At 34.7% G+C, this 22,668-nt stretch overlaps 1 protein-coding gene across 1 annotated transcript; it reads left to right on the top strand.

Annotated features, from left to right (window-relative positions):
- Window positions 1-11,761: 11,761 nt before the first annotated feature.
- LOC121239611 (cell division cycle protein 48 homolog) lies at window positions 11,762-19,627 on the top strand. The gene is made up of 9 exons (XM_041136888.1): window positions 11,762-11,905; window positions 12,016-12,181; window positions 13,436-13,664; window positions 15,775-16,541; window positions 17,180-17,401; window positions 17,504-17,575; window positions 17,671-17,952; window positions 18,249-18,608; window positions 19,220-19,627. Exons 1-9 carry the CDS (start codon window positions 11,877-11,879, stop codon window positions 19,508-19,510), a joined length of 2,418 nt encoding a protein of 805 aa, XP_040992822.1. The 5' UTR covers window positions 11,762-11,876; the 3' UTR covers window positions 19,511-19,627.
- The last annotated feature ends 3,041 nt before the right edge of the window (window positions 19,628-22,668 follow it).

Here is a 22,668-nt window from a genome sequence, read left to right as displayed (position 1 = left end):
TATATATATAATTTATTTATAGATCGACTATCCCGAAACGTTATCCCGAAACGCTATCCCGAAACGGTACCGGTACCGAAATATTTCGTTCCAGTGCCTTGACCGGTACGCTGTCCGGTACGGTATTCAAAACATTGATAAACCAGCCACACAGCCTAGCGCCACTGCAATGCCTAGCCATTGGCGTCGACCTCCTCACCACTGTGCACCCTCTCACTTCCACCCTCTTGATATTTTCCTTATTTCTCTATTTTGCTTTTTTGTTTCCACCATACATGGTGTGACGCTCTCAATCTCCGCTTGGGATGGAACAGAGACTTAGAGCATCAGGACATGTAACCAAGATTACATACCCCTCCGCTCATGACAGTTAATATGAAATGCATCATAATATGCAACTAGTAGTATGCAATAACCACATCGAAAATAAGGGTAAAAATATAACTTATACCAGAATAACTAAAAATATCTCAATGCATTATTGGCCATCATAAGTTCAAAGCCTAATCGTAGCATAAACTTAATAATCATTAAAGTCTCCATAGTTAAATCAACTGCTTCACGCGTTCTAGAGCATGAATGACTAGGGCTATAAACATAAAGATCAAATCTAATCTTCTCTCGAGGTCAGACTCCTCCTCAATTATTCGGATCTAGTGCTCCATCTAAACCGTACTCCTCGAAACCTAACACAACTTCTATCATTCCAAATGGGATCATAAGGACAAAGATAAATTATGCATGAAGAATAATATATATGAAATGCATGAAATGCAGAGAAAATGTGCGTGTCTCCCATCCAGATTCTTTAACATTTTCAGAAAAACTGAGACACGCATTTTCTTTCAGAGAACATTTTTACTTCATTCGTAGAAAACATAATTCCGTTATAACATTTCATCATTATTAGCCATTCACAATTAATCGTAACATCATAATGTATAGTATCGTCACAGTTCCCTATATGCACTGTGAGTACCTGTCGGTGACCATAGTACAACTCTCATTGAAACTACATTTTCTGCAGACTCGTTTTCAATGTATTGATAATATAACATAACATTATAAATTGTACATCCACCAGTCTTAGGTGTCATAAAAATTTGACTTCGCTCCAGCGTTTTTTAAAAAGAACTCATTCGAAATCCATTGATTGTTTTTCATTAACTCAGGGGTTACCACTCTATTCTTAAATACTCCAGAGTGGACATAGGAGTTTCACTAGGATAATTCCCCATCCTAGACTAGGATAATTATTTTCATACTAAGTTAAAAAATATGTTTCATGATATGTGCATATGTAGCAAGTTTTTATGCAAAATAACATTTTATAGATGCAATATGCTAAAATGGTGAGATGTATCACATGTCATGTAAGTATACACTTAATGTATCATATAACATGATATTTTATACTCAAAATGATAATCAAAACATGAAAGAAGAACTTATCAATAAATCATAAATAATCTATTAAGTTGTAAGTTAGATATCAACTTACAAACTTTCTGAATTTTTTGAAAAAGGTTGTAGCGGCTGAAATCAAATTGTACTAAGTTAGGATTAATACTATTATGGGAGAGGTTCATAAATAAGGGCTTCAAAAATGGATATTTACAAAAACACCCTCAAACTTTCCAAAATTACCATTAAGACCCTAAGTTTTCACTATTTGCAAATAAACTTCAAATTCAACTAAATTTCATGGACCCCATATTTTTGATATTCTAAAGTCACCTAAACTCTTAGAGTTGTAAAATTCAAAGTGGAAATAGCTCAAATACTCTCAACCCGTGCCATGCACTCTAGTTGATACCTTCAAATGTTTTCAGCTATTGATCCTTTTAAATGCATGCTTTAGCAACTTTCTTTAATCATAAACAATCACCAAAGTCTTTAATGATATGACAAATGCTAATCCTTGGATAATCAAGTTCATCTCGACACTTAATCATGACTAAGAATTTTAATTTTCAATAATCTTCCATTAATCAAGTTTAATATTCTTAGTGCAAATCATCAAGGTATGCTTTCAAAATTCATTCAAATCATGCAAATTTCGTTCTTATCCCAATTAGAAGGTTTCTATATGCTTAATCATCAAGCCTAGGTAAGACAAATCAAACTTCATGCCTTAATCACAATTTACTAAAACCTTTGCATGCTTTGATAATCAAAACAAGATAGAATTAAAACTTATCATGACATGTTTTTAAGCAAAAACCAAACATTTCATAATCATTCTAATACATTAATAAATCATATCAAAATGTACTTAAGACATTTCATAGCTAACTTTCCACTTAAAACATCCTTAATGAACCCGATTTTTCATTAAGCATGGTAACATTTTCTAAACTCAACCAAAATTCACTCCAACACTTGAAAACAAGGCTTGAAATGTAAAATAAGATCAAGGGCTAGAAAATATACAAATTTCGTAGCCAATTTGAGCTCCTAGCTCAAGAACTCAAGAACTCCCAAGAATACTCAAACTCACTCACTTTCAGTTTCTCTCAAAACTAAAGGGGAAGATTGCTTTCTATGCTCAAGGAGAACCTAGAAATGAGGTGTGGAGGAAATGATGGGGTAAATGGGCCTTTTGTAGGCTGCCAAAGGGGAAGGGACATTGGCCTTGGTCCAAGGGGATTGGTGGAGGTGGGCTGTGGTGAAGGGCTAAAACTTTTAGATTTGCCTTCATCAACTTGTGTCACCTTGTGCAGGGGGAATAGTAGCCTGAAACTACCATGATTTCTTCCCTACAGTGGTTATATTGCTCTTGCAAATGGCCGTCAAGTTGTGGGGCAGAGGAGAGATGAGAAAAACCATCAAAACCACCCAAGGGGGCTGACGAGTTCAAGTGGTTTCTTTGGGTAGATTCGGTCATCACTTTGTCTCTCATCCTTAACTCGTCTTCAAGGCTGAATTGTGCAGAGGTAAGGTCATTTTTTGAAGCCTTTTTCAGGTGGTAGAAGATGGATGGTTGGCTACCAAATGAATCATGGAGGTACAACTCAAGAAGATGATGCAAGGGAGGTGGTTGTCGAGTGAAGGGTTTTTGGATACTTTTGATTTTTGGTGCCTTCTATGGGTGATGAAGGTTGGTGAAATGCTTATGATGGCCATGGGGCCTCTTGGGATTGGGTGGTGCTGGAGGTGGCGTGCGGTGGTGGCTCAAGCATGACAGGTGATTGGTTGAAACTCAACCCAACTGGTTCTCATTCAACTAGTCCCTTAGTGCAATTCGGTTTTGGTTAAGTTCTTGGTTTTTTAAACAAATTCCATCCAAAGCTTAGTCTGGTTTAAAGGGGTTATAAGAGGTGTCTAAGGGCCATATTATCCCTGAGAAAAAAGGCACAAATATATTAGACCTAAGGGCAAAACAGTCCATGCACTCAAGGGGCATACATATGTGCCAATAACTGTGGTTTTAAGGTTTGATATGTCATTTCCTTTAATCACACGTGTGGAGGTTTATCAAGGGTTTTAGTATGATCTAAAAGTGATGTATTTGAGTAATAAAATAAGAGAATTTCATATCAAAAGGTTAAAAAAAGATTAAGAAAGAAATTAAGGTTCAAAACATGAATTAAAAATCACTAATCTTGGATAAGTTGATTAATGGTCTTAACTAATTTTAAAACTTAATTTGGATACTTATGGTATGACATGGGCTTAAGGAAACCCATAGTATGGTGTATTGGACTTTCAATTAGAAGTGTAAAAATTGAAGACAAGGCTTTTGGGCCTTAATGTGCTTAAAAGGACTATGAGTGTGGGTCAAGAGCTCAAGAGCTTTTAGGCTTGAGTGAGATGGGCCTTGTGTTCCAAATTTTGAAGATTAAAAATAGACCTCAAGTTCACAAAGGTGGGGTCTAAAAAGGCTCATCTTGACCTAAGTGAGCCATGGGTCAATTCTACACCAAGTTTGGTCCAAAGGCCTTAAGCATTCCTATACTTGGGCCCAGGCTATCTACTAATCCTTGAATTTCTAAGAGGCTCGGTCTAAGGTTTCTAAGGCTTGGCTCATAAATGTTTTAAGGTCCTAAAGTCTTACTAGAAGCATTAATGGGTTTGCTTCTCTAACCCTTTGTTTAATGATACTAAGTGACAAGGTCTAAACTAATCTCACTGTCAACATTGAAGTAAGTAAATAAAATAATCAAACAAAATAATATAATAAAATAATAAAATAAATATAAAATATTTAAAATCCAAAATCATAAGCTTAATTTGGAACGTTTAAAGGTTAATTCTAATAGATAATTGGGCGGGGTGTTACACATGGGATGTTCACTACTAGTGAAACCATCTTAAGCCAGCCTTGCCCTTAACCACCCCACTAGCATGGACATATTTTATATTACATTTATGTGATTGTAATAACTGAGAAGAAGTGATGTATGGTTTGTGATGTGTCAAGTGTTGGGATGAACTGTGTAGTTGTGTTGTGAACTGTACGCTATGTGAAGTGTTGGAATGAACTGTATAGTTGTGATGTGATTGTGTGATATTTGAAGTTTTGGGATAAATATTGTAGTTTGTGAAGTGGATGGAAGCCATATGAAGTGTCGAGAGGAGATGTGTAGTTTGACGTGCCGTGTAAAGTATTCATCTTGTTGTTTTAGTGTTTGGATAGAAACATAAGGGCCTTCAATGGAATCTAGTAAGTTTTTGTTGAGTTGAAAATATGAGAATGAGGTTGTATTGTTGAATGGCTTAGTGATTGAGTAGAGTATCTGTGAAAGTTTAGATTTCGAGAAGTCACGAATGAAGTTTGTAAAATTTTGTGATTTTGTTGTGTTGGTGTATAAATGGGGTGGACAAATTTTGGTGTATTGGATGTTGTGGTTTGGATTGCAATGGAAGTAAGGGTATGTTTTTGGGATACATATGTATTATACGAGGTATAGTCATGTTAATTATGAAGTCAATGGGTTGTTTAGTTAGCCTAGGTTATCTCAATCGGAGGAGTGGAGTGATGTATATATAGTGTCTTGTGTCTAGATGAGACTTGTAAGCCAAGTGGATGCTTTGAATGGATTGTATTTAATCTTAAGTTATAAAGGAGAAAAATACAAATATATTTTTATGGGATATTTATATATATATATATATATATATGTGCAATGAATTTATGTTGGACTTGGATAATAAACAAATGGAATATGACTTCTTTGTGTTGGTCATGTGAATCATACAAATTTATATATTGGGTGGATGGTGAATGAATAGAAATTGTGTAGCTATGTAATTATGTTTGATTGATTCACATGGAAAGCAAACATATTAGTATATTTTATAATTTTGAGTTTCGTATATGAACGGATAATGTGGAATGATGTGAATTGGTACTGACTATTAAAGTAACATTATGTCTAGGACTTTTATGGAGCCATGAATGAAACTTATAAAATTTTGGGAGCATGTTGTGTTGTATTGGAGTATAGATGGTATTAATAAACTTTGTATGTGGATGATCTGGTGTTGGGTTTTATGAATCAAGGGAAGCCGTGGTTTGAACTTGTCGGCCTATGTAATTATGGTAGTTTAGTGTATGTTGAGTTAAGTATGTGAGACTACAATATGGACATATTTATGAATTTGGCTCCAAGTGATTGTGTTGGGTTGTGGTGTAATGATTGGACTAATTGGTTTATGAGATTATATGGTTTTACATTTGGATGTTTGGGTAGAGAACAATATGTAATTATACACTTGATTTGAATTAGGATTTGGAAATGTGTATGTAATGTTAAGAGGCTTGTGGAGTTGGGTTAAGACTTTGTGAAGGTTGATTGGATGGATTTAAGTATGTTAAGTATGAAAAGGGCGACGAGATGGATTTGTATTGGACTCAAGTGTTAAATAAATTGGGTAGCATAATTTGTGTTTATTGATTTTTTGGTGGCCAGTTTATGAGAAAATAATGGACTTAGATTATGTTCTAAGCATGTAGCGAGTTAATATTAATGGTTACTCAAGTAATATATGGGGATAATATTGGTGAAAGCTTATATTTAGCAAGAAAATAATGGAGGCTATGAAATTGGATGTGGTTGGGGTCAGTTTTCAAACAGTAAGAAGATAGATAATCATTAACTGAAAAATCTTTGAGTTGAACTCTAATTATAACTTACGAATACGCAGATACGTAAACGTGGAGCACACACCAACAATAGTTGGTAAGTTAGTTTCTAACTTACTCTCGATGTTTTTACGTATGTATGGTGGTAAGAACCATATGTTCATGTTTATAATGCTTATTATTATTGTTTATAATATGTCATGCCATGTCACTTATTATTATACATAATTACCTATCACATGCCATGAATGGCATGTCATATACATTGAGTATGTTATAAAATATTTCTAAGTCATACATGAGTCTTTTTATTTTATCACGACCCCAAGTGGATGGAGAGTTATCTTAGTGGAACTCCTTTGTCCACTTAAAATGGAGTGGGATCCTCTTCGTTGACAAAGCACAGTCAGCAGGCTTCGAGTGGAACCTAACTAACCATAGCACACAGTCAATCACCTAACACTAATGGTGCCAAATTACACATTTACAATTTCAGTTATCATGACATACTCACAGCTAGCTTAGATGCCTATGATGTAATGCGATACTAGCAGAAGCACACAAACTACGGGTGATACTGACATGGTGTGGGGCGGAGGGTACTCTCCCCCGCACCCCTCCCTGGGGGTTAGGGTTTCTCCCAGGGGCGGGGGAAAAAACCCATCCGTCCCGCCCCCGCCTAGGCCAACAATGTGTTTTAAAAAAATTATTTTGGTCTAAAAATATTTTTTTAGACCAAAATTATAATATAATTTAAATAATGAATTAAAATTTATAAATATAAAAAGAACTTAAACTCATTAGAGTTAGATTTTAGATTGTCTTGGCCTCTTAGGCCAACTTTTATATAGGAGGTTAAGGCAATACAATAGTCATCCTTAAGCAATGTGAGACTTACTATGAACGGAGCGGGGTAGCCCGCGCACCCAAGCGGGGGCAGAGCGGAAGCAGGGCAGGGCCCCGCTGCCCACCCCTAACACAAACCTTAGGGAGTCATGGAGCATCTAAAGTTCATGTAAACAAACATGTATATGTACATGGTTTCATGTTCAAGTTAAGTCATGTTATGTTCATGTACAACCATGTTATTTCCAAGTCATGTCATGCTTGTTTAAGTCCATGTCATGATGCATACATGTCATATTACTGTTATGCATGTCTAATCATACGATTGGTAGCTTAGGAGCTTAACGTGCTGAGATTTTTCTAAATCTCACTTGGTAGTCCCAACTACCAATCCCCCCAGAATGGTAAACGATGTGTCAGGGGAACGAGGATTAGAACATGACCAGTTGGACCAAGTTGAGTAGCCCATAGAGGATGCTCAAGGAGCTTATGTAGTTGGTGCTCCAACTTTTGGATTCCATTTTGGGGCTTGTAGCCGAGTTGCGTGAGCGACTTGGTGTTTAGTGCATTAGTTTATATTTTATGACTATACTTATGAGTTCTGTCTCCAATACTATGTGTTTTGATTACAAAATTATTGGATAACATTTGGATATATGAATACTTATGGAATTATATTATGTTTTGAGATCATGCATTCTGGTATATTAAGTATTGCTTAAAAAAAATTATTCGTTACGAATGGTAAAATTGTTAGATGCATGCAGGTGCATTGAATCCTTAACTATCATGAACGAGAGTATGTGATTTTGTGTTATATGTCTCGACACTTCATGCTCCATAAAAAATCCCAAGCAAAGTTTGGGAGCATCATATAATGCAGGTGGGCTAGGGTTAGGGGCTTCATGAAACGTTAACTTAATGATAGCAATTGCACTTGACATGGGTGAAATGGGCTAGATTGTAAGGACTGACACAAACATAGGGGTTGGAGAGATACTACAAGTAATAGAGACTCGACTTGATGATTGAAAATGAAAAATATACTTATAAAAAATGACATCACGAGAAATAATGATCTTACCAGATTAAAATTTGAAACATTATAACTATTGCGATGGAGACTATAGCCAAGAAAAAAGTTTTAGGAGGAGCGTGGCTCAAGTTTGTGTTGAATCTTGATTATAAAGCCTAAGATCTGGCCAACAAGTACAACTAAACACCCATAAAATGGAATAATCAGAGGGTTATTAAAAATGTGTAGAACAATGAGTTATTTTGCAAGAGATGAGTTGGGAGATGATTTAAAAGGTAGCAAGCAATGTGAAAGGCATCACCCCAAAACTAAGTAGGGGTATGGTTTTGATAGAGAAGTGCAAGACCCATCTCAATGATGTGACAATGTTTGCATTCAATAGCACAATTTTGTTGGTAGTTATGTGGACAAAAGAGGCAGTGATAGATGTTGAAAGAGGCAAGTGTTTTGTGCTATGGGCGATATTCGTCGCCCTAATCAAATTGAATGGACTTGCTTTTGCAATTAAAGAATCTTCCACATAAGGCCAAAACTGAAAAAAAAAATATTAGTAACATCACTTTTGCAAGACATAGGATAAATTCTTGTATTAGGAGTAAAAAAGTCCAAGAAGGTAACATAATAACGAAATCCATTATTTGAAATAATAGGGCATGAACCCTTGACATCTAAAAATTAACTCAAGTGGTTTAGAAGCATGATTACATGATGACAAAAAAGGGAAGTTGTTTACTTTTGAACCAAGACACGTATAAAAGAAAAGATTATAATTATCTAATGAGATAGACAAAGAAAATTTGTTTGGATTTAGAGTTGATCTCAACTCATTTTATCTCATCTCATGATTACAACTTTTCCAAATTTTCACACAAAATATAATGAACAATTCTATTTTTTCAAATCTCAAAACAATAATAATATTAAAAAATAATATTCTAACAATATTTTATTTAACTTTTAACTTTCATATCAACTCAACTCATTATCCAAATCTCACTTTAGACAAAACATGATGAGCGACATGATAGCCAGATGTCCCATCTATAAATGCCATTGAGAGAGAGATGTGCTCTCCAACAAAAGTAGACGGGGGGTTTCTACAGTAGATTCACAAAAAGTATAAAATTTATTCCTACTCGGCCCGTGCAGTAGAGTTTTTCCTGTATTCTGATCATTTACTAAGAAACAATGAGGGTGATATTCAAAATATGTGTTAGTATCGGCAGTGAATTTTTGAACATATTATAAATTTATCTTGATAAATGGAACTTGCAAGACATTATGCAAAGAAAATGAAAGTTGAGTTGTAGAGAGTTGGGTTGTCTTGAGTGCTTGATAGGTAGACCAGTACCATTGCCAATACGAACATGCTCAGTCCCATTGTATTCTTCACCTTTAACATTTAGATTTTCCAGATCTTAGGTAAGATGATGAGAGGCTTCAACATCAGGGTATCAATTTGAATATTATTAACATAATTTCACATAAAAGTTAAAATCTATATATTTGTCAAATTTTAACATATAATAAAACCAATATTACAAACCATACAATAACAAATATGAACATAGGTATAAAATTACAATAAAAAAATAAAAACATAAGCATATTGAGGAATATCAATATTACAACTTAACAATAAGAAAATTTTAATTTTGAAATAAATTCTAAACGGGCAAAACGGGTTGATTTCTTATTAAGCAGGTTGACTCATTATTGATTCGTTTATAAATCAAATCTTAACGAGTCAACTCATTTTGACCCGAATCCGTTAACATTAAATCCAAACCTGCTAATTTCATGTCATGTTCGTGTTAGGTTTACGGGTTGTGTCACATATTGCCACCCCTAACTATCAGTCCAATCGGTCCATGAATATTTTTTTTCTCTCTTTTTTTGACAGAAAAATTAATTAAATTAGTAAAATTAAAATTAAGTGATCTTTTTAACATTTTATATATGGTTAATGAATATTAAATAATTTTATTGGATATATAGTCAATGGTGATTACTTGGATGAAAATTACATAATTAATTTATACAATTACTATATAAAATAATATATTATATATATATAAAAAAATATCTAAAATATATATACATTTGATCTGTTTCGGTTCAAAAAAATCATACTCCGAGATCGACTATTAAGGCTACCAGTTTGGTCAATTTTTTTATCTGAACCAATAGTCTTACAACGTTGAGACCAACCTCACTAGAATAATTCCCTTCTCGTCTGAGGCAATATAGTTGGTTTTGCCTCTGCATTAATTGGAAAAGAACAATAAATAGGGCTCACACCTACAATGATGGCTGCGGGCTTCAAATTTAAGAGGCCCAAAGTTGTTTTAGGGGAAGTCTGGGCAGTCAGTAGAGAGGGACCGAGATAAGATGAAAATAATAAATTATATTAACGGTTCATGTATATTGTATGATATGGATCAATTCAAACATGACATGTTAAACTTAACGGATAAGATTTTCAAATCTTAATACAATCTATTAAAATAACAGATTGACACGATATGAACCGTTATGAATTAATTAAAAATATATCAACACGACACGGCCTGTGTCAACTCGTTTATGTAAATGGATTAAATTAACCCAAATAATCTATTTGACATTATTAACATAATTTTACATAAAATTTACACAATATCTCACAAAAATATAAAACTAACTATATAAGTACAAAATTACAATAAAAACAACAAAAATACCAAAATTACAATCTAGATGAAGTGTGAGAGATGCTCGTAACTTATGAGAACTTAATCAACTGAGAACTAAGAGAGAGTGAGAGTAGAGGTGTGTTCATTCAGTATTTTATCATGACTTTTTCACTACTGTTTACAAATTATTTGAGATCACCTCACTATCTAAACACAACTTAAGAGAGAGTTAGGAGAAGTTTGGATGGTGAGTTGAGATGAAAGTTGAATAAAATATTGTTAGAATATTATTTTTTAATATTATTATTATTTTATAATTTGAAAAAATTGAATTGTTTATTATATTTTACATGAAAGTTAGAAAAAATTATAACAATTAGATGAGATGAGCTGGAGGGACTTTTGTATTCAAACTTAGCCTTAGGAAATTCGAAATAGGGTTATGCTATTTTTGTTTTTAGGTTAAAAATGATATAATTGTATTTTTTAGTAAAAAATTTAATGGGTCTAAACGGGTCACTAACAAGGTTAAGTGGGTTGACCTATTAATGACCCGTTAATGAATCGTATCTTAATAGGTCAACCGTTTTGACCCGAATCCGTTGACATAAATCCAAACCTACTTATTTCGTGTCGTGTATATATTGAGTTAACGGGTCGTATCACATATTGTCACTCGTAGATGAGATGAGTTTAGATGAAAGTTAAAAGTTTAATAAAATATTATTAGAATATTATTTTATTTTGAGATTTGAAAAAATTTTATTGTTTATTATATTTTGTTTAAACATTTAAAAAAATTATAATAATTATATAAGATGAATATAGATACTTTTTGAATTCAAAGAACGCCCTAAGATTAGGTCGTTGGGTTACAAGAAGTGTGTTTCATCTTATTTTATCATTATAAATTTCTCAAATCTTCGTATAAAATATAATAAATAATTCAACTTTTTAAATTCTAAAATAAAAATAATATTTTAATAATATTTTATTCTATTTTTAATTTTCATCTAAAATCATCTCACCACACTGTCTAATTAGGCATCAAATCCAATTTCCCATTTCCAATCTCCCAATTCCCAGCAGCCAAACACCACCACAGAAATATTTCTTGCCAAACATGTCGGTCTTAGAGCCCCCAATTTTTAATATATAAACCCGTTTACTCTCGTCTCAAGCTATCTTCGCCTCGTCTCACAATTTTCCGATCCTAAAAAGCTACCAAATTATGGCTAACCAGCCCGAATCCTCTGACTCGTAAGTCGACTCCTTCCCCCCATAATTGTAGCAAATTTTAGTGCCGGTTTTTTAAACCCTGTTTTCCAGAAATATAATAGTTTTATTTTTTTCCTGGATTGTGATTTCAGGAAATCAGGGAAGAAAGACTTCTCGACGGCGATTCTGGAGCGGAAAAAGTCGCCAAACCGGCTAGTCGTTGACGAGGCGATCAACGATGACAACTCGGTAGTGGCGTTGCACCCAGAGACCATGGAGAAGCTCCAGCTCTTTCGCGGTGATACGATTCTCATAAAGGTAATAGATTATTAGGTTTATCGTTTTGGTTGGAGAGGGGCTGATTGGATTCCTGAAATGGGCTTGTGTTAAGTTTTTTGATAAGTAGGTTTGTGTTAAGTTTATGAGTGGCCTTAGGCACAATCAAGGGATATTACCTGGGATGCCCACTTTTTGTAACAAGGTTTCCTCCTCAATTTGTACTTAACAAAAAAACATTATATGAATTATTGGTGTCGTGCTTGTTTGTGTGAAAGTTAGAGGCTCTGAGGGGTCTGTTTCATTGTGTTAAATAGCCAAGATGTTGGTTGTGGAGTTTTATTTATTTTGGCTATAATGGAGCTTTATCTTGGGTACACTATCATTGGATATTGTTTTGTGCTTCAAAGAATTTGGTGAAACAGCTTGGGGGTTGAGTTGTGCTTTGAGGAGCTGACTTGCTCAGTGTGTTAATGTGTGTTCTCGGCTCTGGTTAACTTTTTTTCTTCCAATTTTTTGCTATACAATGAATATTTTAGGGGATTGAGTGTTTACGATATTTAGTTTCTTGTATATTCCTTTTTGTCCTCCTTGACCAACGAATGGAGTTCATGATTACTCTCAATATCTGTGCCAGCCAATGGATGTTCCCTTATATGTTATTTATTAGCTTGAATACCATGGAATTATTGTAGTTCAGTTTCGGTATCAATTCCAAGTCCACGTCAGGTTGCTCTATACATCAATTGATCTACATGGCTAATTGATCCTCTCGGCCCCCAGGAAAAAAAAAGCGTCATGCACCTCAAATTTCTTCCAGATTTTTTAATTTCAAATTAAATCCCAATTTGCACATCCAAGTCTGCTCCCCTCAAATTTCTGTCTCTGGGTAAGAGCCTTAGCAAGCAAATTATTCTTGGATTAAGCCGAGTGCCTTGAAACGATAGAGCTTGTACAGGAAGTTTTCTAATCTAGTATTGGGGGAATATCGTGTTTTTTTTTTTTTTTTTTTTTTTTGCAGTTATGGTGGTGCCTTTGTCTTTATAAGCTTTTTGTGTACGATGAAGATTGTTTGAATTTGAAACAAATTTGTAGGACATCACAGAAAATAGTTGGAGTTTGGGTGATTAATGAACAAAAACTTGGTTTTTCAAGTAATTGTATACGTTTGCAGTTGTTGCTTGCATTTCCATGCTCGTGTTTGTTTCATAAATTTTATAAATACTGTGGTAGAGTATTTTGTTCGTTATGTCTTTTTTTATTTATTTAAATTATATTTGGCAAACTGGATGGCAGGGCAAGAAACGTAAGGATACAATCTGCATTGCTCTTGCTGATGACACGTGTGAGGTTCCAAAGATTAGAATGAACAAGGTTGTTAGATCAAATCTGAGGGTTCGACTTGGAGATGTAGTATCTGTGCACCAGTCCCCTGACGTGAAGTATGGGAAACGTGTCCACATTCTGCCAGTTGATGATACTATTGAAGGGGTTACTGGTAGTCTGTTTGATGCATACCTGAAACGTAAGTGTTTTAACTATGAATGTATATACTTTCTTCTTTTATGCTTTTGTCTTTGATAAATGATTGTTTTTCAAAATGTTAACGCAATGTGTACTGAAATTCATCTAGCAAGAAATAGAAAGAGATGCAAAAAAAAAAAAAAAAAAAAATCATGTTTTGATGCATTTGCCAATGCTTAAGTTCCTTCATTTCAAGCAGAAGGTTTTTACTGTTGCTTTGCTCCCTCCCCTTGAGGCATTACTTTTTCAAACTATTTATTTGAAGCTATAGATTGTAGGAAAGTGAAACATTTGCCTTCATTCTTAGCCATGAGATAAGGATTTCTTCTTTTTTAATTACAAAAGAGTAAGGGGTCTGGACTCTTTCTAGTTGGTGGTGAATTGAGATGGGGTTGTTTGAATAATGTGTTGATCTCAACTCATCTCATCTAATTATTACAATTTTCCCAAACTTTCAAACAATATATAATAAACAATTCAACTTTTTCAAATTTCAAAACAAAAATAATATTAAAAAACTATATTCTCACAATATTTTATTCAACTTTCAACTCTTATCTCATCTCAACTCACTATCCAAACTTCCCTGTCACCTTTTTTTGAAATTATGAATCAGTTTATTTTTCTTGGTTTTGTGAATTGATCGAATATATTCTCCTTATGCCAAATGAGATTAGTGGCTCCTCTGTTTCTCGTATTCTATTTGGATAAGGGGTTCAACTGGGAGCATATGTTTTTATTTATTTATTTATTTTTGGTAAGTTAACTGAACCTTTTGTTAGCCGTCATTTTCCATGTGATTGTGATGGGCTTCCAAGGACACGGTTTAGATCCTCTCTAACATTACCATCTCTAACATCTTGGCGAACACCATCCAAAACACACCCCAAACAAGAGACAAGAAAAAAAAATGTTTGAAGTGAGATTGGTACCCACTACCCTGCAAGATCAGAGCTTTATACCTGAAAACCTTTAAAGGATTTCTGTTAGTCAAGGATTGGGGGAGCATGGTAGTGTTGTTGAGGGAAAGAGTGGATGTGCTTCAAGGATGAATTGGTTGGTGAAGCAAAGGGACAAATCTCTGCCTTGGGGTGCAGTAAAAAGTGACTAGTCAGTTTTCGATCCCCATGGAGGCTATCAAGGTATATTAAGTTGTTGATATTGGGCCACTCACTGCATGCCAAACTCAAATAAGCCCCCACCATGTCAATGCTCCATATTCATTTATCAAATCCAGATTCAATGCCTATGTTTGCACAGTAATAGCTTTGATTGGCATGTATGTAAATTTGCATCTTTTACACAATGCTTACAAGATGCCTGATGGGATGTCTTTCAGAAACTTGGCTTCTATTTAGTACAGGCGTTTCTGGGTTTTTGGGATGTGTGTTTAGAAGCACCATGGATGTGGAAATAGTTCGGGGTTAGAAGATTCAAGACAAGTACAACTACTATATCTGGTCTGTTGTCAACGAAGGACGTGTAGGAAGACACGAAAGTGCATTTGCCATGTTATAAGTTGGCTGTTGAGACATATGCTTTTGTGGCAATTTCAGTTGGATTGGGTTGTGGTAGAGAAGGGAGGTTGCTATGGTGATAGAAGATTCTTTTAGGAAGCACTCTTCTTGCGTTTCTTATCCTTTTTTTGTTTTTCTAAAAATTTTCTCTTAATCTGGTCTGTCTCTTTCACTGTGTGTGTTGGTATTCCACATGACAGTCATGCGTGCCGCTATCAATTTGGAGGGAAGTCTAACAGAAGGATCTATTTACTCTTTCCATAAGTTTTAAAGGAGTTAGTGCAATTGTGTCAAGGTTCAGGGAGTCTTAGAGCATTGATTTATTCTACTGTGAGTCTCATCTTACACGCATATATTGGTTGCAATTTACCTCAAAAGGAACCGTGGACCTGTGAATATGACATTGGATTTTAGTAGAAAATTTTGAGCACTGACCAAAATAGGTATATTACTTGAAAAGTCCCCTTCAAAATTTGCTTTTAAGATGTATGACATTTGAATACGTCTGTTTTTTTATGGCAAGAGTTCTTATTGAATCACTGGTTTAATCCTTTCTGATGTTATGTGACACCATTTCCATTGTTGAGTTTGCAGCTTATTTCTTGGAGGCTTATCGTCCTGTGAGGAAGGGAGATTTATTCCTTGTCAGAGGAGGTATGAGAAGTGTGGAGTTCAAGGTCATTGAAACTGACCCAGGGGAGTATTGTGTGGTTGCCCCAGACACTGAAATCTTCTGTGAGGGGGAACCTGTCAGAAGGGAGGATGAGGATAGGTTGGATGAAGTTGGTTATGATGATGTGGGCGGTGTTCGGAAGCAGATGGCTCAGATTCGTGAGTTAGTGGAGCTGCCACTAAGGCATCCTCAGCTTTTCAAATCAATTGGTGTGAAGCCACCTAAAGGAATTTTGCTTTATGGACCCCCGGGATCTGGAAAAACATTAATAGCAAGAGCTGTTGCTAATGAGACTGGGGCGTTCTTTTTCTGTATTAATGGGCCGGAGATAATGTCCAAATTGGCTGGAGAGAGTGAGAGCAATCTCCGGAAGGCATTTGAAGAAGCTGAGAAGAATGCTCCATCTATTATTTTCATTGATGAGCTTGATTCTATTGCTCCTAAGAGGGAGAAGACACATGGTGAAGTTGAAAGGCGAATTGTTTCACAACTGTTGACTCTTATGGATGGACTGAAATCTCGGGCTCATGTTATTGTTATTGGGGCTACAAATCGTCCAAACAGCATTGACCCGGCTTTGAGAAGGTTTGGTCGGTTTGATAGGGAAATAGACATTGGTGTTCCTGATGAAGTTGGGCGTCTTGAAGTTCTTCGTATCCATACCAAGAACATGAAGCTCTCTGATGATGTAAGTTCGCCTATTTTGACCTTGTTGTCCAGTGCTATGATATATATTAGAGCTGGAACAGATTCTTGTGGATTTGGATCCAATTGTGGACTCGAAATACTATGATGGCACATGACCTGCAATATGAACTCAGCATTTGCTTGAACTTTTAGTAAACTAATCGCCGACCTGTGAAATTAAAATAAAATAGTTATCACATGAGGAAGTCAAAAGAGTAAATAACCAAAAGTCAATAACTACAATAAGATTAATGGTGGGAAATCCAGAGAGAAGTAATGGGAAATCAATATCCAGTTAAAGATGAAAAGTCTTTCTTTCCCCTCCATTGAATTAGTAGTCATAAATGGTAGCAAACATTTCATCTTCAGAGCTATTTTTTTTTTTCCCAAAAAAACCTTCATGTCAATAATCGAGTGAGTTTATTGTAGTAATAAAGACAATACAATAGAAGGGATTTTTAGCATGTGAAGGGTTGTGATAGGTTACTAAAATAAAATGAAATGATGAGGTGGCTGATTAGAATACAAAGAGGATGCTCCAGAATTATACAGGTAATAGAATTTTATATCTCATGTTCTGTTATTAGATGCCTAACTTTATTACCATAGAGCTGGTAGTAAATTCTGTTCACCATACAGGTTGACTTGGAAAGAATTTCAAAAAATACCCATGGGTATGTTGGTGCTGATCTTGCAGCTCTCTGTACTGAAGCCGCACTGCAATGCATTAGAGAGAAGATGGATGTGATTGACTTGGAAGATGAATCTATTGATGCTGAGATACTTAACACCATGGCTGTTACGAATGAACACTTCCACACTGCTCTTGGAACAAGCAACCCATCTGCTTTGCGTGAAACTGTGAGTTCATTTTGATAAAGTCTTTTGTTTGGTTTCTTTACTCTTGTTGTATAGATGCTTAAATTTTAGGATAAATTTTTTTATTGATTAATGTTTGAACAGGTTGTTGAAGTGCCCAATGTCAGCTGGGAGGACATTGGAGGCCTTGAGAATGTTAAGCGGGAGCTTCAAGAAGTAAGCTTTTTTCTAGATTGGATTTCAGTTTATTTCTTGTGATTCTTTTACCAGTGAATAATCTGTAAACTTGTTTTGCCTTCTCTTTGTGACAGACTGTTCAGTATCCTGTGGAGCACCCAGAGAAGTTCGAGAAATTTGGAATGTCACCTTCAAAAGGGGTACTTTTCTATGGTCCCCCAGGATGTGGGAAAACTCTCTTGGCCAAGGCAATTGCAAATGAATGTCAAGCAAACTTCATCAGTATCAAAGGCCCTGAACTGCTGACAATGTGGTTTGGCGAGAGTGAAGCCAATGTTCGAGAAATTTTTGACAAGGCTCGACAATCTGCGCCATGTGTGCTTTTCTTTGATGAGCTCGACTCGATTGCTACTCAGGTTGTTTCTTGTTTGAATCTAGGCTTTTAAGCTTTAGTACGTAATATTCTCCCAGCTTTAAAAAGTGAATTGTTTGACTCCAATGAATTGTCTTTTGGAACTTTACATTGTAGACTACACAGAATGCATGGGTAGTTATTTACAGATAAAAGTTTGATGAAAGATTTGGCTCTTAATTGAGTAATGGTTGATATTTTGTATGGATTACATAATTAAATCCTGCTTTGCATATTATCCCTTCTAATTGATTTGTTGGCCTTGGTTTAGATTTAATTTTATAATCATTATTGTTGCAGAGAGGAAGCAGCGTTGGGGATGCAGGTGGTGCTGCTGATCGAGTTCTGAACCAACTCCTTACTGAGATGGATGGCATGTCTGCAAAAAAGACTGTCTTCATAATTGGAGCCACCAACAGGCCTGACATAATTGATCCTGCACTTCTGAGGCCAGGTCGTCTCGACCAATTAATTTATATTCCTCTTCCTGATGAGGATTCGCGCCATCAAATTTTTAAATCGTGCTTGAGAAAATCACCTGTCTCAAAAGATGTCGATTTGGGAGCACTGGCCAAGTACACTCAAGGTTTCAGTGGGGCTGACATTACAGAGATATGCCAGCGGGCATGCAAGTATGCCATAAGAGAGAACATAGAAAAGGTATTCTTTGTTATCTGTTCGCTTATATGGCATTCCATACTCCTCTTAGAAAACCATAATCCATTGCAAAATTCATCTTCATTCCTCCACCTCGTCTTTGGAGGAATGCATCTATAATTGTAATGTGTCTCTTTTTTTTTTTTTTTTTTTTGATGACGGGGTAACCATCCCATGGCAAAGCCATTAGGACTCACCCAGAGCCTAAACTCCTGGAGAGACTAGCACAGCAACTCACGCCATGACCTCCCACTTAAATTGCAGTTTGATCCTAGGGGGCACAAGCACACAAGTTCACCTTTATCACATGGGCTACCAATGGGTGGGGAATTCAAAAAATGAACACCATGATGTTAATGGTTAAGTAATATACTTCTCTGCCTTTCGTGGGGTTGCTGGTTTAAACTTTATTTTGATGGTCTTTTTTCTTTTCTTTTATTGGGCTGGGGAAGGTAGGGGTTGTGGATTGGGAAGATAAAATGAGTGAAACAATGGTCTCATGAAAAAGATGTAAAATATGAAAGGAATCTGTTTAAACAGTGGGGTGCTATAATTATATCCCAGAGATTGCTTGACGTGAGTTTAGACGTAATTCAAATGTGATATTATTGCAGGATATAGAGAGGGAGAGAAGGGGAACGGAGAATCCTGCGGCTATGGACGAGGATGTGGAGGATGAGGTGGCAGAGATCAAAGCTGCTCATTTTGAGGAGTCCATGAAGTATGCCCGGAGGAGTGTTAGCGATGCTGATATACGCAAATACCAGGCGTTTGCTCAGACCTTGCAGCAGTCTAGAGGTTTTGGAACTGAATTCAGGTTCTCTGAGACCCGAACCGGGGCATCTGGGTCTGATCCATTCGCCACGTCTGCTGCTGGAGCTGATGAAGATGATTTGTATAGCTAGGTTTTATGTTTATCATATCCGCAGAGACGCCTGTTTACCTTAATGCGCACTTTCACTCAGTTCCTGTTTTAACTTTGCATTTTTTTCTGCCTCGAGTATGTAGGGTCACCGGGTTAAGCATCCGACTTGAGTATTTCTCGATAGTTCTAATGTGGCTACGTAATTTCTTGTCAGGTACGGTATATAGTTTGATGGACAAACTTTTTTCATATGCTGGATGTGTCGATCCAAGAGCACACGAGTGGTGGCCGTAGTCCTCCCCCCAGCTGTAGCTTTTGGTCTTGTTTATTTTCATATTTCATCTCAATTCATTTTATTTTATTTAATTATTACAAATTTTTATATAAAATAAAATAATTATTTAATTTTTTTAAATTTTAAAATAAAAATAATATTAAAAATATATATTTTAATAGTATTTTGATGGCTTTCTAAATCTGTTTTTTAAGTACAGAAGCTATTAAAGTAATATATGAATGAGTTCTATAGTCATTTTTACAGGGATAATAATATTCATGTTGAGAAAATATATAATAAAATATATTTTGTGTGAGGAACTTGTTTGTGAAATAGTTATTTATGCAACCAAGAAAAGAAATAAGAAAAGTATATTTATGTACTGATTTGAAGTGTATTAATAAAGAATGGTTTGGATTTTTTCTCTATTTTTTTGAATAATTGTTTGAATGTTTGTAAATTTAAAAGGAATGGAGATAGAAAGAAATGAGAAAAAAAATTGAATGCTAGAAAAATGGATGCAGGAAATGTAGAGATTGCAGTAATATCAAGACAAGTGACAAAATATATCAAACACTTGGATTATAAGAATATTTTTTCCTTTTCCAAACTCTGATTAAGAGGTCTAATTCTATTACTCAATTGTCAATCTAGTCTAAGCATTAACAATCGGAAAATGAAGATTTAAAATTAGATTTTCAATCTAAAGTATCTATAAAATGCAAATAAATTTACTATAAATACTAACCATCAAAAATTTTGAAAATATTATTAAGTTTCTACTGCGCCTCTCATCAACAGTAAAATAAGAACAAGAGATTTTGATTTTGACTTATCTCAACAAAATCAACTTGTAAAACTATAAAATGGATTATTATCATAAAATCATTCTAATTAATAGGTTAGTGCAAAAGAATTCATATCTTATAGTTCAAGCTGTAAACTTAGTCTAATATCATTCTCTCAAGAAAATCTGAAAACCTAAAATCCCAAAAGATAGAAACGAAAAAGACGAAGAAGACGGCGTACGGCAAAAATCTTTCCTTTTATACTATGCGTGCCTTTTGTTCCAGTTGCATTTCGCGTCTCCACGTTCTACGTTTCATCTCTAGCCCAGGTTCCGCAGTTGCGCGTTTCAGTCCACTCGTTCATCCCACATCTCCTTGCCCGTGCGAGTCGCTCTGCACCAGCGTTGAAGCCACGGCGTTGCACGTCTCCACGTTCTGCGTTTCCGTGCGTGAACTCGTCTGCCCCTCATTTCATCTCCAGCCCAGGTGAGGCCACCTCTCTCCACTCAGTCCCGTGGCGTGAGTTTCTAGTGCCTTCATTTGGATGTTGCCGTGCCAATTGGGTATTTCCAAGAATACCACGTACTTTTAACATCTTTCTCATAATGCCATGCAACATAAGTAAGATGTGAGAGTAAAATTTTGAGATATTAATTTTTGATATAGATCAGCTGTATTACAACTCTTTTTAAATACAAAATATCAGAATTTAACATTAAATCAAGTACTAAAAATTATTACATAATTAAGTATTTAATTTATTTTTAGTTAAACAATTTATTCATTCTAGCAACTTAATCATATAATTTTTGACATTTTATTATATTTTATTCAATTTTTAATTTTTATATGGATTCATCTCATCTTTTAAAAAAAAAAATGAGGCCTTAGTGTTATATGTTTGAATTTTTTTAAAATAATTTCACTTTTGCTTTCTAACAATTTCAACTATTTTTATTAGTCTTTTTTAAAAATTTGTTCAAATTCTTTTTTAAAAATGTTATGTTTTGTAAAATTATTTTTAAATGTTTTTCTTTTATGTTTATATTTTTTTTCAATTTTGTTGATTTTTAAATTTTAACATATATTTTTCTTCTAATTTTTTTAATATTTATGTTGATGTTAGATTCAACACTTTTGTTTTTTTAAATTATAAACTATAGAAAATGAAAATGTAGCATGTTTGATTTTCATTCCACTCATATCATACCCTAATTGATGTTATATTTTTCATCAATATTTAAATTATTTATTATACTTTATGTGAGAGTTTGAAAAAGTTGTAATGATTATATAAAATAATATGAGATAAGATAGTTTGGTTTTGTATAACCATACCAATCCTAAGTCATAAAATTACTCAACTAGCATACAAGTTCCTGAACTTTAAGAGGCTTGTGTTGCCTTGAAGTCTATCACATTCATTCAACAAAGTCCATTTTTCTTTTCAAGTCAATTCATTGAGCTTTTTATAAATCAAAATTCAGTATGTTTGGGTAAAACAAAGCCTAAAACAACATAAGAAGGAACAATTTTGAATGAGTCATTCTCTTTTTCTTCGTATCCAATTTAAGGTAGAAGTCCATGAATCTTATTTTTCAAAAGAATAGATGGTTAGAAGACTTGATTTTTCTTCCCTTCAAAAAATTACAATTTCTCTTAGGACGCTTGCATATTTGTCACAACTGAGTTTATGGATGAATATTTGAAGATTGAGGAGACTACTGCATTAAAAAGTCTAAAATTGTTTATTAAAGCACTAGTTTCAGTTTATTTTCGAAAGTATATTTAAGGAAACCTAACAATGATGACATTGTTAGATTGCTTGCGATTGGTGAGAAGCGTGGATTTTCATGTATGTTAGGAGGAATTGATTGTATGCATTGAACGATGGAAAAATTGCCCAACTTCGAGGCATGATATGTACTCTGGTCATATTCACAAATCGACAATTGTTTTAGAAGTAGTGACTTCTTACTAACTATGGATTTGTCACACTTTTTTTAGATTACCTGAATATTATAATGATATAATGTGCTTGATAGATCATTTATATTTTCTGATCTTGTTTAAGGGTGTACTCTGGTTGTCAACTACACAATTAATGGTCATAACTATGCAATGAGGGTACTA

The sequence above is a fragment of the Juglans microcarpa x Juglans regia genome, chromosome 7D (genome assembly GCF_004785595.1).
Source record: "Juglans microcarpa x Juglans regia isolate MS1-56 chromosome 7D, Jm3101_v1.0, whole genome shotgun sequence".
NCBI lineage: Eukaryota > Viridiplantae > Streptophyta > Magnoliopsida > Fagales > Juglandaceae > Juglans > Juglans microcarpa x Juglans regia.
Note: the sequence above shows the minus strand (reverse complement) of the source record. Positions and strands in the feature narration are given on the sequence as shown.